The 19,088-nt window shown below is 39.1% G+C and overlaps 2 protein-coding genes across 2 annotated transcripts in view; one reads left to right on the top strand and one right to left on the bottom strand.

Annotated features, from left to right (window-relative positions):
• TSEN2 (tRNA splicing endonuclease subunit 2) overlaps positions 1 to 19,088 on the top strand; it is an 841,321-nt gene that overhangs the window by 350,962 nt on the left and 471,271 nt on the right. The window lies entirely within an intron of this gene.
• Positions 1 to 19,088, bottom strand: part of LOC137425607 (rap guanine nucleotide exchange factor 6) — a 159,485-nt gene that overhangs the window by 14,296 nt on the left and 126,101 nt on the right. The window contains exons 20-23 of the mRNA XM_078776842.1: positions 15,426 to 15,574; positions 11,239 to 11,450; positions 10,930 to 11,053; positions 10,339 to 10,499 (exon numbers count right to left, since the gene is read on the bottom strand). Coding sequence (XP_078632968.1) covers positions 10,339 to 10,499; positions 10,930 to 11,053; positions 11,239 to 11,450; positions 15,426 to 15,574 — 646 coding nt within the window. The remainder of the gene's footprint in view (positions 1 to 10,338; positions 10,500 to 10,929; positions 11,054 to 11,238; positions 11,451 to 15,425; positions 15,575 to 19,088) is intronic.

The following is a 19,088-nucleotide window of genomic DNA, read 5'->3' as shown; positions in this document are numbered from 1 at the left end:
GTTATAAATGTGGTGAGGAAACAAGCAAAGTTATAAATGTGGTGAGGAAACAAGCAAAGTTATAAATGTGGGGAGGAAACAAACAAAGTTATAAATGTGGTGAGGAAACAAACAAAGAAACAAACAAAGAAACAAACAAAAGAAAGAAACAAGCAAAGAAAGATATAAATGTGATGAGGAAACAAAGAAACAAGCAAACAAATATAGAAATATGGTGAGGAAACAAAGAAAAAGATATAAATGTGGTGAGGAAACAAGCAAAGATATAAATGTGGTGAGGAAACAAGCAAAGATATAAATGTGGTGAGGAAACAAGCAAAGAAACAAACAAAGATATAAATGTGGTGAGGAAACAAACAAAGATATAAATGTGGTGAGGAAACAAACAAAGATATAAATGTGGTGAGGAAACAAGCAAAGAAACAAACAAAGATATAAATGTGGTGAGGAAACAAGCAAAGTTATAAATGTGGTGAGGAAACAAGCAAAGATATAAATGTGGTGAGGAAACAAGCAAAGAAACAAACAAAGATATAAATGTGGTGAGGAAACAAGCAAAGTTATAAATGTGGTGAGGAAACAAGCAAAGTTATAAATGTGGTGAGGAAACAAGCAAAGTTATAAATGTGGTGAGGAAACAAACAAAGATATAAATGTGGTGAGGAAACAAGCAAAGAAACAAACAAAGATATAAATGTGGTGAGGAAACAAGCAAAGTTATAAATGTGGTGAGGAAACAAGCAAAGATATAAATGTGGTGAGGAAACAAGCAAAGAAACAAACAAAGATATAAATGTGGTGAGGAAACAAGCAAAGTTATAAATGTGGTGAGGAAACAAGCAAAGTTATAAATGTGGTGAGGAAACAAACAAAGATATAAATGTGGTGAGGAAACAAACAAAGTTATAAATGTGGTGAGGAAACAAACAAAGTTATAAATGTGGTGAGGAAACAAGCAAAGTTATAAATGTGGTGAGGAAACAAACAAAGTTATAAATGTGGTGAGGAAACAAGCAAAGTTATAAATGTGGTGAGGAAACAAGCAAAGTTATAAATGTGGTGAGGAAACAAGCAAAGTTATAAATGTGGGGAGGAAACAAACAAAGTTATAAATGTGGGGAGGAAACAAACAAAGTTATAAATGTGGGGAGGAAACAAACAAAGTTATAAATGTGGGGAGGAAACAAACAAAGATATAAATGTGGTGAGGAAACAAGCAAAGTTATAAATGTGGTGAGGAAACAAACAAAGAAACAAACAAAGATATAAATGTGGTGAGGAAACAAGCAAAGTTATAAATGTGGTGAGGAAACAAACAAAGAAACAAAGATATAAATGTGGTGAGGAAACAAACAAAGTTATAAATGTGGTGAGGAAACAAGCAAAGATATAAATGTGGGGAGGAAACAAACAAAGTTATAAATGTGCTGAGGAAACAAACAAAGTTATAAATGTGCTGAGGAAACAAACAAAGTTATAAATGTGGGGAGGAAACAAACAAAGTTATAAATGTGGGGAGGAAACAAACAAAGTTATAAATGTGCTGAGGAAACAAACAAAGTTATAAATGTGGTGAGGAAACAAACAAAGATATAAATGTGCTGAGGAAACAAACAAAGTTATAAATGTGCTGAGGAAACAAACAAAGTTATAAATGTGCTGAGGAAACAAACAAAGTTATAAATGTGGGGAGGAAACAAACAAAGTTATAAATGTGCTGAGGAAACAAACAAAGTTATAAATGTGGTGAGGAAACAAACAAAGATATAAATGTGGGGAGGAAACAAGCAAAGTTATAAATGTGGTGAGGAAACAAACAAAGTTATAAATGTGGTGAGGAAACAAGCAAAGTTATAAATGTGGTGAGGAAACAAGCAAAGTTATAAATGTGGTGAGGAAACAAACAAAGATATAAATGTGGGGAGGAAACAAACAAAGTTATAAATGTGGTGAGGAAACAAACAAAGATATAAATGTGGTGAGGAAACAAGCAAAGTTATAAATGTGGTGAGGAAACAAGCAAAGTTATAAATGTGGTGAGGAAACAAGCAAAGTTATAAATGTGGTGAGGAAACAAGCAAAGAAACAAACAAAGATATAAATGTGGTGAGGAAACAAGCAAAGTTATAAATGTGCTGAGGAAACAAACAAAGAAACAAAGATATAAATGTGGTGAGGAAACAAACAAAGTTATAAATGTGCTGAGGAAACAAACAAACAAACAAAGTTATAAATGTGGGGAGGAAACAAACAAAGTTATAAATGTGCTGAGGAAACAAACAAAGAAACAAAGATATAAATGTGGGGAGGAAACAAACAAAGTTATAAATGTGCTGAGGAAACAAACAAAGAAACAAAGATATAAATGTGGTGAGGAAACAAACAAAGTTATAAATGTGCTGAGGAAACAAACAAACAAACAAAGTTATAAATGTGGTGAGGAAACAAACAAAGATATAAATGTGGTGAGGAAACAAACAAAGTTATAAATGTGCTGAGGAAACAAACAAAGAAACAAAGATATAAATGTGGTGAGGAAACAAACAAAGTTATAAATGTGCTGAGGAAACAAACAAACAAACAAAGTTATAAATGTGGGGAGGAAACAAACAAAGTTATAAATGTGCTGAGGAAACAAACAAAGAAACAAAGATATAAATGTGGGGAGGAAACAAACAAAGTTATAAATGTGCTGAGGAAACAAACAAACAAACAAAGTTATAAATGTGGTGAGGAAACAAGCAAAGTTATAAATGTGGGGAGGAAACAAACAAAGTTATAAATGTGCTGAGGAAACAAACAAAGAAACAAAGATATAAATGTGGTGAGGAAACAAGCAAAGTTATAAATGTGGTGAGGAAACAAGCAAAGTTATAAATGTGGTGAGGAAACAAACAAAGATATAAATGTGGTGAGGAAACAAGCAAAGTTATAAATGTGGTGAGGAAACAAACAAAGATATAAATGTGGTGAGGAAACAAGCAAAGAAACAAACAAAGATATAAATGTGGTGAGGAAACAAGCAAAGTTATAAATGTGGTGAGGAAACAAGCAAAGTTATAAATGTGGTGAGGAAACAAACAAAGATATAAATGTGGTGAGGAAACAAACAAAGATATAAATGTGGGGAGGAAACAAGCAAAGTTATAAATGTGGTGAGGAAACAAACAAAGTTATAAATGTGGTGAGGAAACAAGCAAAGTTATAAATGTGGTGAGGAAACAAGCAAAGTTATAAATGTGGGGAGGAAACAAACAAAGTTATAAATGTGCTGAGGAAACAAACAAAGAAACAAAGATATAAATGTGGTGAGGAAACAAGCAAAGTTATAAATGTGGTGAGGAAACAAGCAAAGTTATAAATGTGGGGAGGAAACAAACAAAGAAACAAAGATATAAATGTGGTGAGGAAACAAACAAAGATATAAATGTGGGGAGGAAACAAACAAAGATATAAATGTGGTGAGGAAACAAGCAAAGTTATAAATGTGGTGAGGAAACAAGCAAAGTTATAAATGTGGGGAGGAAACAAACAAAGTTATAAATGTGGGGAGGAAACAAACAAAGTTATAAATGTGGGGAGGAAACAAAGTTATAAATGTGCTGAGGAAACAAACAAAGAAACAAAGATATAAATGTGGTGAGGAAACAAGCAAAGTTATAAATGTGGTGAGGAAACAAGCAAAGTTATAAATGTGGTGAGGAAACAAACAAAGAAACAAAGATATAAATGTGGTGAGGAAACAAACAAAGATATAAATGTGGTGAGGAAACAAACAAAGATATAAATGTGGTGAGGAAACAAGCAAAGTTATAAATGTGGTGAGGAAACAAGCAAAGTTATAAATGTGGTGAGGAAACAAACAAAGTTATAAATGTGGTGAGGAAACAAGCAAAGTTATAAATGTGGTGAGGAAACAAACAAAGAAACAAAGATATAAATGTGGTGAGGAAACAAGCAAAGTTATAAATGTGGTGAGGAAACAAGCAAAGTTATAAATGTGGTGAGGAAACAAACAAAGATATAAATGTGGTGAGGAAACAAGCAAAGTTATAAATGTGCTGAGGAAACAAGCAAAGAAACAAACAAAGATATAAATGTGGTGAGGAAACAAGCAAAGTTATAAATGTGGTGAGGAAACAAACAAAGATATAAATGTGGTGAGGAAACAAGCAAAGTTATAAATGTGGTGAGGAAACAAGCAAAGTTATAAATGTGGTGAGGAAACAAACAAAGATATAAATGTGGTGAGGAAACAAGCAAAGTTATAAATGTGCTGAGGAAACAAGCAAAGAAACAAACAAAGATATAAATGTGGTGAGGAAACAAGCAAAGTTATAAATGTGGTGAGGAAACAAACAAAGATATAAATGTGGTGAGGAAACAAACAAAGATATAAATGTGGTGAGGAAACAAGCAAAGTTATAAATGTGGTGAGGAAACAAACAAAGATATAAATGTGGTGAGGAAACAAGCAAAGTTATAAATGTGCTGAGGAAACAAGCAAAGAAACAAACAAAGATATAAATGTGGTGAGGAAACAAGCAAAGTTATAAATGTGGTGAGGAAACAAACAAAGTTATAAATGTGGTGAGGAAACAAGCAAAGTTATAAATGTGGTGAGGAAACAAGCAAAGTTATAAATGTGGTGAGGAAACAAACAAAGATATAAATGTGGTGAGGAAACAAGCAAAGTTATAAATGTGCTGAGGAAACAAGCAAAGAAACAAACAAAGATATAAATGTGGTGAGGAAACAAGCAAAGTTATAAATGTGGTGAGGAAACAAACAAAGATATAAATGCCGTGAGGAAACAAGCAAAGAAACAAACAAAGATATAAATGTGGCGAGGAAAAGATATAAATGTGGCGAGGAAACAAGCAAAAAAACAAACAAAGATATAAATGTGGTGAGGAAACAAAGATATAAATGTGGTGAGGAAACAAATAAACAAACAAAGATATATATGTGGTGAGGAAACAAAGAAACAAACAAAGATATATATGTGGTGAGGAAACAAAGAAACAAACAAAGATATAAATGTGGTGAGGAAACAAAGAAACAAACAAAGATATAAATATGGCGAGGAAACAAACAACCAAAAAAATATATATATATATATAAATGTGGTGAGGAAACAAACAATGAAACAAACAAAGATATAAATGTGGCGAGGAAACAAGCAAAGAAACAAACAACAATATAAATGCGGTGAGGAAAAGATATAAATGTGGCGAGGAAACAAACAAAGAAACAAACAAAGATATAAATGTGGTGAGGAAACAAAGAAACAAACAAAGATATATATGTGGTGAGGAAACAAAGAAAAACAAAGATATATATGTGGTGAGGAAACAAAGAAACAAACAAAGATATAAATGTGGTGAGGAAACAAAGAAACAAACAAAGACATAAATATGGCGAGGAAACAAACAAAAAAATACAAATATATAAATGTGGTGAAGAAACAAACAAAGATATAAATGTGGCGAGGAAACAAGCAAAGAAACAAACAACGATATAAATGTGGTGAGGAAAAGATATAAATGTGGCGAGGAAACAAACAAAGATATAAATGTGGTGAGGAAACAAAAACAAACAAAGATATAAATTTGGTGAGGAAACAATGAAACAAACAAAGATATAAATGTGGTGAGGAAACAAAGAAACAAACAAAGATATAAATGTGGTGAGGAAACAAAGAAACAGATATAAATGTGGTGAGGAAACAAAGAAACAGATATAAATGTGGTGAGGAAACAAAGAAACAGATATAAATGTGGTGAGGAAACAAAGAAACAGATATAAATGTGGTGAGGAAACAAAGAAACAGATATAAATGTGGTGAGGAAACAAAGATAAAGATATAAATGTGGTGAGGAAACAAAGAAACAGATATAAATGTGGTGAGGAAACAAAGAAACAGATATAAATGTGGTGAGGAAACAAAGAAACAGATATAAATGTGGTGAGGAAACAAAGAAAGATATAAATGTGGCGAGGAAACAAAGAAACAGATATAAATGTGGCGAGGAAACAAAGAAACAGATATAAATGTGGCGAGGAAACAAAGAAACAGATATAAATGTGGTGAGGAAACAAAGAAAAAGATATAAATGTGGTGAGGAAACAAATAAACAGATATAAATGTGGTGAGGAAACAAAGAAAGATATAAATGTGGCGAGGAAACAAAGAAACAGATATAAATGTGGCGAGGAAACAAAGAAACAGATATAAATGTGGCGAGGAAACAAAGAAACAGATATAAATGTGGCGAGGAAACAAAGAAACAGATATAAATGTGGTGAGGAAACAAAGAAAGAGATATAAATGTGGCGAGGAAACAAAGAAACAGATATAAATGTGGCGAGGAAACAAAGAAACAGATATAAATGTGGCGAGGAAACAAAGAAACAGATATAAATGTGGTGAGGAAACAAAGAAACAGATATAAATGTGGCGAGGAAACAAAGAAACAGATATAAATGTGGCGAGGAAACAAAGAAACAGATATAAATGTGGCGAGGAAACAAAGAAACAGATATAAATGTGGCGAGGAAACAAAGAAACAGATATAAATGTGGCGAGGAAACAAAGAAACAGATATAAATGTGGTGAGGAAACAAAGATAAAGATATAAATGTGGTGAGGAAACAAAGAAACAGATATAAATGTGGCGAGGAAACAAAGAAACAGATATAAATGTGGCGAGGAAACAAAGAAACAGATATAAATGTGGCGAGGAAACAAAGAAACAGATCTAAATGTGGCGAGGAAACAAAGAAACAGATATAAATGTGGCGAGGAAACAAAGAAACAGATATAAATGTGGTGAGGAAACAAAGATAAAGATATAAATGTGGTGAGGAAACAAAGAAACAGATATAAATGTGGCGAGGAAACAAAGAAAGAGATATAAATGTGGCGAGGAAACAAAGAAACAGATATAAATGTGGCGAGGAAACAAAGAAACAGATATAAATGTGGTGAGGGAACAAAGAAAGAGATATAAATGTGGCGAGGAAACAAAGAAAGAGATATAAATGTGGCGAGGAAACAAAGAAACAGATATAAATGTGGCGAGGAAACAAAGAAACAGATATAAATGTGGCGAGGAAACAAAGAAACAGATATAAATGTGGCGAGGAAACAAAGAAACAGATATAAATGTGGCGAGGAAACAAAGAAACAGATATAAATGTGGTGAGGAAACAAAGATAAAGATATAAATGTGGTGAGGAAACAAAGAAACAGATATAAATGTGGTGAGGAAACAAAGAAAGAGATATAAATGTGGCGAGGAAACAAAGAAACAGATATAAATGTGGCGAGGAAACAAAGAAACAGATATAAATGTGGCGAGGAAACAAAGAAACAGATATAAATGTGGTGAGGAAACAAAGAAACAGATATAAATGTGGCGAGGAAACAAAGAAACAGATATAAATGTGGTGAGGAAACAAAGATAAAGATATAAATGTGGTGAGGAAACACAGAAACAGATATAAATGTGGCGAGGAAACAAAGAAACAGATATAAATGTGGTGAGGAAACAAAGAAAGAGATATAAATGTGGTGAGGAAACAAAGAAACAGATATAAATGTGGCGAGGAAACAAAGAAACATATATAAATGTGGCGAGGAAACAAAGAAACAGATATAAATGTGGCGAGGAAACAAAGAAACAGATATAAATGTGGCGAGGAAACAAAGAAACAGATATAAATATGGTGAGGAAACAAAGAAACAGATATAAATGTGGCGAGGAAACAAAGAAACAGATATAAATGTGGCGAGGAAACAAAGAAACAGATATAAATGTGTTGAGGAAGCAAACAAACAAGAAGACGTCATGCGGAGCACGATACTTGCAAAATCTGCCCCCCCCCCCCTCTCTCTCCCCAAGAAAAAAAAAATTCCATTGATGCAGCAAATTGTCCATTTAATAAAGATTAAAATTGACAATCTTGATCAAAGCTCAGGTCAACATGAAGAAAAGTGACGATTTTTCAGATGAAAAATGATGATTTTGGAAGGTTTTACCATGAGTTGACCTTTGACCTTTTGACCTCAAAAATAGTTAGTTTCCCTATTTAGTGACTCAATGTGCAAATGCTGTTCAATTTTCAAGTCAATTGGATGAAAATTAAGGATTTTAAAAACTTGGCCTATGTTGACCTTTTGGCCGATGTTGACCTCAAAAATAGTTGGTGGTTGAATTCAGTGACTATATATATATGTATACTAGCTGAGGTACCCAGCTTCGCCCGGGTTGAATAAGAATAATACAAATATATGATGAAAAGAACATGTATATTTTAGAGCAATATCACAGTACATTTCCTACATGACGTTTTGTCAATTTTCAATTTCTCAAAACCTCTTGGTATACAACATTTCTGGTTTTCTTACTTGGTGCCAAGACATAAAGATTGCTTGGTTTTCCAACCCTCGAGCAGCCCACGTACAGCTGGCCATGGGAAGTACCCGGCATTGCCGGGCGGGGGAAGGGAGGGGAGGAGGAAGGGGAGGGGAAGGGAACGGGGGGGGGGGAGGAGAGGGTGGGGAGGGGAGAAGAGGGGGGAGGGGAGAAGAGGAGGGAGGGGGAGGAGGAAGGGGAGGGGGGAGGGGGGGATGTGAGGGGGGAGGGGGGAGGCGGGAGGGGAGGGGGAGTGGAGGGGGAGGGGGAGGGGGAGTGGAGGGGGAGGGGGAGTGGAGGGGGAGGGGGAGGGGGAGGGGGGAGGTGAGGGGGAGGGGCGGGGGAGGGGGGGAGGGGAGGTGAGGGGGAGGGGGGGAGGGGAGGGGGAGGGGGAGGGGGAGGGGGAGGGGGAGGGGGGAGGGAGAGGAGTGAGGGGGGAGGGGAGGGGAGGGGGAGGGAAGAGGGGAGGTGGAGGGGGTGGTGATGGTGAGGGGGTTGGGGAGGGATTTAGGGAGGGGGGAGGGGAGGGGGAGTGGAGGGGGAGGGGAGTGGAGGGGAAGGGGGGAGGGGGAGGGAGAGGGGGAGGGGGGAGGGGTGAGGGGAGGGGAGGGGGGAGGGGAGGGGAAGGGGGAGGGGAGTGGGAGGGGAGAGGGGACGGAGAGGGGGGAGGGGGGAGAGGGGGGAGGGGAGGAGGGGAGGGAGAGGGGGGAGGGGAGGAGGGGAGGGGGAGGGGGGAACGGCTAGCTTGGCAAGTGATAGCAGGCTTTTTACTTTTATTTTTACCTCAATGAGGGCTATATATATAGTCCGTGCTTGGAGCCTTCAAGTTCAACATAAAGTTTTTTTATGAAAAATAATGCAGGTGTATAACAATCCACCAATGCAAGTTCAGAAATGAATGCAGATCCTTTACTTTGCGATACAAACGCAATTCCCGCCATTTCCACTCACGATCGGGGCCTCCACAGTGACCGCGCCTCTTCTTCCTCCTACAACTTCGTCTCACTTCTTTCACTCAAAATGCACGAAATTCTGCCGCATGAAATTATGTAGAGGCCTCGTCGGGGGGATATAAGGTAGATAAGGAAGGCGTTGTAACAGAAGAATCAAAATAAAAGTGGAAGAACATAAGGAAATGGGAGCTATTCTGGACCCACAGCCAAACCCAACAAACCATTGCAATACACCCCGAACGTCTAGTGCCGCCACAAACTACACCATGGAATTGCAGCTGGCGCGGTTTTTTTAAACCATTGATATTAAAATAAAACGTAGCCTAAAACCACCGGGATTTTATGCCGATTCCGAATCTGTGTCTAAAACCTTTCTCCGATGTGTAGTTCTTGAGTTATAAGCAGACATCCAGACAGACACACACACACACACACAGACACTCCTCCTTTATATATAGAGATTGACCCCAAAAACAACAGGCTTCTTCCTTTTGACCAACTCAACCATTTGGTGAAGTTTCGTGAAGATCGGTTGAAAATTGTGACCTGTAGGCCGGTGACAAACAAACAGACAGACAGACATACAGAACCACAAACGCAACCGACCAATATACTTGAAAAAGCTTCGATTTTGCAAGTAATAAACAAAGATATAAATGTGTTGAGGAAACAAACAAATAAACAAAGATATGATGCCACGGGCCTGTTCAAGCAGAACTAATCGGGGTTAATGAACAACAACATCAAACTGTGATACATGAGGTCGGAGGGATTTGTTGGTGGGAGGGATGGCACAGCACATTATTCAGCCACAATGGGGAATAGCACAGGAATGTCTTAGCTGCAATCCCTGTGAAGAACACACCCATTAATAGTCAACTGGACACAGGAATAAGGAAACGAGTGCAGAGGTTGCACGCAGCTTGCACAGTTTAGAAAAAATAATGTGCACATCATCAACTCACATGCAGGTGCATTCTGCAGGTAGTGCCGCGTACGGCGTATGGCAAGCGACTCGTCGAAGAGACGGCGTGCACTGAACACCGATGGACGCCGCGGCATTCGCCGGCTTATTGTTCCACCGTCCATTGAAGAAATCAACAAACCACTACCTGCTAGCATAGACCTGACACCACGTGATGTTGCCAGTGATGGGAAAAATAGGAAAAGAAATAGGAAAAAAAAACCAAAAAAATAATAGTAGTTAAGAGTTTGAATCCAAAAGGTGTGCAATACCATTTAAGGCCTCTCGTTTCATGATGCTGTGACTTCACATCTGTTTAAGCTCAAAATGCGGTTACGCAGAGCTTCAGAAATTGAACCGAAATCACCATACCAAACATATTTTGCCCAAGTTAAGCTGGATGACCAAGCTGAACCTTTAAATAGTTTAAACACTTTTGAGGAGTGGGGAGGACAACATATCAGAGTAAGGATGTGAAGGACATAAAAAAATATAAAAAAAAGTTGAAAGAAAATGACAGTGAAAAACCGAGTTTTGCACAAATTTCGTTTCAGGAACTAATGAGATGATGTTAAAGGTGATGCGTGCGCACCATGGCCTAAAAGAGGCTGTGACGTCCTTTCCAGCCGATACCAGACGGCACATTTGACGGACTTCCTTGGCGATCATGCGCAGCTTCTCAAAGTTCACCAAACCCTCCACCCAAGTGTGATTGCCTGCAACAGGTAATGTGCACAGCAACACTCAGCAGCGAGCCACACAATTCAAAAACCACCACACCATGGATAACCATGGCAGTCAAAATGTATTCTTAAAATATTGTGCATCTTACCTTTACATCAACATTTGCGCAACAATCAAAGTGTAAAATCTGAGGTGCAAGTGTCGTTTATCTTTTTACCGTCATGTAGGAATGTGAGATCCTTTCGCACAACAGGGTACAGTGGAATGACAGGTGGGCAGACGCTCGCCTCTGCCAGTGCGCTACGATAGGCACCCATGTTACGTGATGGGTTGAAGAGATCCTGCAGCTCGTTGTAAAGTGCGTGTTGCTTCGCAGAAACCTTATCCCATGCGCCATACAGCCGAGTCACGGAACTGTGTGATAAACCACTGCAAACGGCAAATACTCAAGTCATACATACAGACGTGCACTCAGAGGGGGGGGGGGGGGGGAGGGAGGGAGAAATTACCATACCATGAAAAGGATTTTTTTTTTTACCATGAAAAGGAAAAAAAATAAAATTACCATACCGTACCATGAAAAGGAGAAAAAAAAACAAACAAAAAAATTACCATACCGTACCATGAAAAGGAGAAAAAAAAACAAACAAAAAAATTACCATACCATGAAAAGGAGAAAAAAAACAAAAAAAATTTCCATACCATGAAAAGGAGAAAAAAAAAAACCCAAAAATTCCCATTTTTACACCAAAAACATTTTACACCAAAAATTACCATTTTTACACCAAAAAATTACCACAAAAATTACCATGCCATGAAAAGGAGAAAAAAAAATTACCATACCATGTAAAGAAGAAAAAAAAAAATTACCATACCATGAAAAGGAAAAAAAAAATACCATACCATGGAAAAGGACAAAAAACAAACAAAAAAAATTACCATGCCATGAAAAGGAGAAAAAAAATTACCATACCATGAAAAGGAGAAAAAATAATTACCATACCGTACCATGAAAAGGAGGAAAAAAAACAAAAAAAATTACCAGACCATGAAAAGGAGAAAAAAACAAACCCAAAATTACCATACCATGAAAAGATTTTTTTTTTTTTACCATACCATGAAAAGGAGAATTTTTTTTTACCATACCATGTAAAGGAGAAAAAACAAAAACAAAAAAATTACCATGCCATGAAAAGGAGAAAAAAATTAAAAAGGAGAAAAAAAGAGAAAAAAAAATTACCATACCATGAAAAGGAGAAAAGATACAAAAACCAAAAAAATTACCATACCATGAAACGGAGAAAAAAAATTACCATGCCATGAAAAGGAGAAAAAACAAAAACAAAAAAATTACCATGCCATGAAAAGGAGAAATAAATTACCATGCCATGAAAAGGAGAAAAAAAATTACCATACCATAAAAAGGAGGAAAAAAAAATTACCATACCATGTAAACGAGCAAAAAAACAAAAAAAAATTACCATACCATGAAAAGGAGAAAAAAAATTACCATACCATGAAAAGGAGAAAAAAATAAATTACCATACCATGAAAAGGAGGGAAAATAAATTACCATACCATGAAAAGGAGAAAAAAACAAAAAAAACAAACATGAAACACCTCAGCTGTCAAGCCTGTGTTGAAATCTAGACCCAGCTATAAACTGTCATTCTGGTGTTTCACAGGCTCGGTTTCATCAATGAGAGTGCCTTGCTCGGATTGACGTTAAAATGGGCATCACCTCTGCCAGCATTCGTTTATGGCTGGTGGACATTAAATAATAACCCACGCTGTCAATTAAATATCCCATGCAAAGAGTAGGAGAGCTATTTCCAGCACTTTGGACAAATTCAGAATTCCTGCACTAATTAATATGGGGCACTGCATCATCAGCGGAGCTGTGCCCCAGAAAATGATGCTACCCACAGCCATGTGATGCATACAAAAGTAGAAGAAGAAGAAAAAGAGTTTTAAATCCCTGCTTCTGACTTTTATGCCTCGATGAGGACAGTGCTTTGAGTGGCCGATGTCTATAATGCCAATCGCTTGAACTTGACGGTGCACAATTTCGCTGCGTCAGGGTAGGCCTGAGTTGCATGGTGGCTCCTGGGTCTACACTACAAATAAATAATGTAGAAGCAAACATTACGATGCTGCCGATGCATAATCATTGATATATATTTTTTGTATACAAGATTGAGGCTCGTGTAAGAGCAAACATTCATCACACACACACAAAAAAAACGGACACACAAAGCGTAAAGGGAGCGGGAGACAAGATGGGGAGAGAGAGGGAAGCACACAAGTACAACAGCAGAGAGAACAGGGACATCGGGAAATCTGTGAGAGGGAGAGGGCTTGGGGGAGGAGGCATGAAAATGGGGGGTGGGAGGAGAGGAATAAAACACATGGACACTGCTAGGACTTCCAGGAAAGAAGTCGGTATTTCAAAAAAGTGGATCTGGGATGAATTAGCGGGGGTAGAAAAGATCAAGGTTTTGGATTGGGGAAGATAAGAGATGGTGGTGAACAGCTGTTTTAAAGACCTGGAGGGAGGAGTGGGATTGAAGAGAGTGAGGGAGTTTGTTCCAGAGGCGGGAGAAAAGAGGAATGAAGGAGTGAAGGTGAGCAGAGAGTCTTGATTTTGGCAATTTCACCATAAGAGGGTTGCTGGCAGATCTTGTGCGACCTGTAGGAATATTTGGGGGACAGAGCACAGAGAGAGCTGGGAAAGCTAGGCCGGATTGGAGTCGGTAGAAGACAGAACGACCACCTACCTGCCTGCGGTGGGTGAGTGAAAGGCCCTCGGAGTTAGCTTCATCGCGGGAGATTCCAATGATTCTGAAAGCTTTGGTTTCAACAGCGTGAAGACGAGCTAGGTGTGAGGCAGGAGCACCGGCCCAGAGGGGAGAGCAGTATTCCATTGAGCTGCGGATGAAAGCCTTGTATGTGGTGAGGACTTCGCACGACGGAGGATGCCCATTGCCCAGTCGGCGACTGGCATTGGAGGCCAGATTTGAAATGTGGTTTTCCCAAGAAAGATCATGGCTAATAGTGAGACCCAAAAGCTTGAGTGACAGAACTTCTTGGAGAGGATTGTTGAGAAAGTAGATGGGAGGGTTGTCCAGTCAGTCTTTTCAGAGAGACATAGTAAGAGTGTGAGATTTGTCAGGATTGAAAGACATGTTCCACTTGTTTTACCAGTCTGTGATTTTGTCCAGGTCTGCAGAGAGTGAGGAGGCTGCAGACTGCCGATCTAATGGATGAGGAATGGAGCGACAGAGAGTAGAGTCATCAGCAAAAAGATAGAGAGGATTTTCCAGAGAGTCGGAGAGATCATTGATGAAGACCAGAAAAAGCACAGGGCCCAGAACACTACCTTGGGGAACTCCAGCCAGAACAGGAAGGGGAGATGGGAGAAATCCATTCAGGGCCACACATTGACTATGACTAGAGAGGACGTCCGCCAGCCATGCGTGGAGATTTCCATGGATACCAAAGGAGGAGTGTTTGGTGAGCAGAGCTGGGTGCCAGACCGTATCGAAGGCACGTGATATGTCAAGGGAGACAGCTCTGATTTCCTGTTTGGCATTGAGGACCTCCATCCATTGTTGAGACAGCAGAAGCAGCATGTCCAGAGTAGAGTGATCTGGTCTGAAACCAAATTGAAATTTAAAGCGATTTCTCACTATTTTTTTGTTTTATTTTGTATACATGATCGGGGCTCATGTAAGAGCCAACATTAATCACATAAAAACAAACTGACACATAAAACATATGATAAAGGGAGCGGAGTCAAGATGGGGAAAGAGAGGGAAGCACACAAGTACAACAGTTGAGAACAGGGACATCGGGAGATCAAGGATTAACCGATATCCTGTATGGGTGCGCACATGATCCATTCTCAGATCAATTTAACTGCATTGGTCAATGTCATTCAGGCAAGGGTGAAGCGGGTTGGTCTGGGTGAGGTGATGTGTGGACGCGTCATGGCTTGATCTGCCTCACTGCCAGGGTAAGTTAAGGATCTTCCAACATAGTGCGGGCACGTGTCAACAAGTTTGCCGATACAAAGCTGGAATAAATTAATTCAGCAGTTCAGCCAATAATGTGGAAACAAACCTCTTCACACTATATGCCGCTCAACCCCAAAAGGCACAACCATTCCAATCATGAGCAGGGTAGCAAACTAGGGTGATGTCACCAAAGTGATCGACAATCTTTGTGTCAAATCCACGTGTGCTGTCTTTGACTACAAGTGGATTCGAGAGGATGAAGCGGTCTCCCAATAGAGGCGATTATTAAATAACTCATAAAATAAGACATTCCCTTCCTGGATCCAGACCCTGAAAATCAGAAGAGGCGATGATCCTGCATGACTGATCAGCAAGGGTTTAAACTCACCTGTAAATGGCAAATGCAGAGTTGAAGTTTTGACACTTGCGGCATTGCTGTGCCACATTGATGAAGAACTTGATCACTTTTGCACGTTTCACTTCACTGCCCTCCTGTAGCACCTCATCCCGTACCCACAGCACCTCATTGTTCACCATCTGCATGAAATGAGAGAATTATTATTTAAAGGGATCTCCTAATGTTAACTTTGTGTTTGTTCGTCCAAATTTCATGAAGCTTCAGTTTTGGATTTCTTTGCACAAGAGACCAGGAGAAACGGTAAATACATTTATGAAATCGATTATTTATCGAAACTAAGTATTTAAGACCTCTTTGCGGTTAGCGATTGTATTGGGTTGAAAAGTTTTGATAATCCATGCTTGTTGGAGTAATCATTCCATTGAAACTCATCATTCAAATCCTGTTCTTTTATGTGCTCGGGACAATCTGGAACCTTATTAACTTATGCTCAATCTCTTTTTTTTCCATCCTTCAGTCACACTCATCCATGTCTCCCTCATTCCCATAACCTCAATTGCTCCCTTCTTTCTTCTCATAAAAAGATCAATTGAAAAGAAAAAACATTACCTCTGCCAGCGAAGGTGGATGGAGGTTATGTTTTTACCTCTGTCTTGGTGTCTGTTTGTCCATGAGCAGGATATCTTAGAAAGTTATGGACGGATTTAGATGAAACTTTTCTTGAAAGCGATTGTTCACCATTGAGAGAAAGGACCAAAAACGACATTTCAAAACGTTGATGGATTATTGCAAAACTTGGTGGATGAGTTGGTGAGGGTGACAAGAACAAGCGGATTAGATTTTGGAGGTCCAGATCAAGATCCGGGCTATCAGTGGGAAACAAATGGGAAAACGTTCAACCTGGCTGTGGTTTGCACTCCACCGAGTGCCGTTATAGTTCATCCCCAAATCAGTCCTTAAAACATTCAGTCCAAAAAGTATTTCTTATTTTCCTCTAATCTCTGCCATTTATTTTTCTTCACCACTCAGTCTAACAAATCAAAAGCTTTTAACATATCCCTTTTTCCCCATTTACAATTATTGCTCCTCCATATTGCTTCCTCCTCATCCCTTCCTTTCCGTTTCATTGTTGGATCGACTTATCACCAGAAATCAACTTTTAGCCAACCTCCCAAACTTGTCTCCTTCCTCAAATTTAGCCAACCTCCCAAACTTGTCTCCTTCCTCAAATTTAACCAACCTCCCAAACTTTTCTCCTTCCTCAAATTTAGCCAACCTCCCAAACTTGTCTCCTTCCTCAAATTTAGCCAACCTCCCAAACTTTTCTCCTTCCTCAAATTTAGCCAACCTCCCAAACTTGTCTCCTTCCTCAAATTTAGCCAACCTCCCAAACTTGTCTCCTTCCTCAAATTTAGCCAACCTCCCAAACTTGTCTCCTTCCTCAAATTTAGCCAACCTCCCAAACTTGTCTCCTTCCTCAAATTTAGCCAACCTCCCAAACTTATCTCCTTCCTCAAATTTAGCCAACCTCCCAAACTTGTCTCCTTCCTCAAATTTAGCCAACCTCCCAAACTTGTCTCCTTCCTCAAATTTAGCCAACCTCCCAAACTTGTCTCCTTCCTCAAATTTAGCTAACCTCCCAAACTTATCTCCTTCCTCAAATTTAACCAACCTCCCAAACTTGTCTCCTTCCTCAAATTTAACCAAGTCCCAAACTAGTCTCCTTCCTCAAATTTAGCCAAGTCCCAAACTTGTCTCCTTCCTCAAATTTAGCTAACCTCCCAAACTTATCTCCTTCCTCAAATTTAACCAACCTCCCAAACTTGTCTCCTTCCTCAAATTTAACCAACCTCCCAAACTTGTCTCCTTCCTCAAATTTAACCAAGTCCCAAACTAGTCTCCTTCCTCAAATTTAGCCAAGTCCCAAACTTGTCTCCTTCCTCAAATTTAGCTAACCTCCCAAACTTATCTCCTTCCTCAAATTTAACCAACCTCCCAAACTTGTCTCCTTCCTCAAATTTAGCTAACCTCCCAAACTTATCTCCTTCCTCAAATTTAACCAACCTCCCAAACTTGTCTCCTTCCTCAAATTTAACCAACCTCCCAAACTTGTCTCCTTCCTCAAATTTAGCCAAGTCCCAAACTAGTCTCCTTCCTCAAATTTAGCTAACCTCCCAAACTTGTCTCCTTCCTCAAATTTAGCCAACCTCCCAAACTTGTCTCCTTCCTCAAATTTAGCCAACCTCCCAAACTTGTCTCCTTCCTCAAATTTAACCAACCTCCCAAACTTGTCTCCTTCCTCAAATTTAGCTAACCTCCCAAACTTGTCTCCTTCCTCAAATTTAGCCAACCTCCCAAACTTGTCTCCTTCCTCAAATTTAACCAACCTCCCAAACTTGTCTCCTTCCTCAAATTTAACCAACCTCCCAAACTAGTCTCCTTCCTCAAATTTAGCCAACCTCCCAAACTTGTCTCCTTCCTCAAATTTAGCCAACCTCCCAAACTTATCTCCTTCCTCAAATTTAGCCAACCTCCCAAACTTGTCTCCTTCCTCAAATTTAGCCAACCTCCCAAACTTGTCTCCTTCCTCAAATTTAGCCAACCTCCCAAACTTGTCTCCTTCCTCAAATTTAGCTAACCTCCCAAACTTATCTCCTTCCTCAAATTTAACCAACCTCCCAAACTTGTCTCCTTCCTCAAATTTAACCAACCTCCCAAACTTGTCTCCTTCCTCAAATTTAGCCAAGTCCCAAACTAGTCTCCTTCCTCAAATTTAGCTAACCTCCCAAACTTGTCTCCTTCCTCAAATTTAGCCAACCTCCCAAACTTGTCTCCTTCCTCAAATTTAGCCAACCTCCCAAACTTGTCTCCTTCCTCAAATTTAACCAACCTCCCAAACTTGTCTCCTTCCTCAAATTTAGCTAACCTCCCAAACTAGTCTCCTTCCTCAAATTTAGCCAACCTCCCAAACTTGTCTCCTTCCTCAAATTTAACCAACCTCCCAAACTTGTCTCCTTCCTCAAATTTAACCAACCTCCCAAACTAGTCTCCTTCCTCAAATTTAGCTAACCTCCCAAACTTGTCTCCTTCCTCAAATTTAGCCAACCTCCCAAACTTGTCTCCTTCCTCAAATTTAACCAACCTCGCAAACTTGTCTCCTTCCTCAAATTTAACCAACCTCCCAAACTTGTCTCCTTCCTCAAATTTAACCAACCTCCCAAACTTGTCTCCTTCCTCAAATTTAGCCAAGTCCCAAACTAGTCTCCTTCCTCAAATTTAGCTAACCTCCCAAACTTGTCTCCTTCCTCAAATTTAGCCAACCTCCCAAACTTGTCTCCTTCCTCAAATTTAGCCAACCTCCCAAACTTGTCTCCTTCCTCAAATTTAGCTAACCTCCCAAACTTATCTCCTTCCTCAAATTTAACCAACCTCCCAAACTTGTCTCCTTCCTCAAATTTAACCAACCTCCCAAACTTGTCTCCTTCCTCAAATTTAGCCAAGTCCCAAACTTGTCTCCTTCCTCAAATTTAGCTAACCTCCCAAACTTGTCTCCTTCCTCAAATTTAGCCAACCTCCCAAACTTGTCTCCTTCCTCAAATTTAACCAACCTCCCAAACTTGTCTCCTTCCTCAAATTTAGCCAAGTCCCAAACTTGTCTCCTTCCTCAAATTTAACCAACCTCCCAAACTTGTC

The sequence above is a fragment of the Myxine glutinosa genome, chromosome 4 (genome assembly GCF_964187855.1).
Source record: "Myxine glutinosa chromosome 4, kmMyxGlut1.1, whole genome shotgun sequence".
NCBI lineage: Eukaryota > Metazoa > Chordata > Myxini > Myxiniformes > Myxinidae > Myxine > Myxine glutinosa.
Note: the sequence above shows the minus strand (reverse complement) of the source record. Positions and strands in the feature narration are given on the sequence as shown.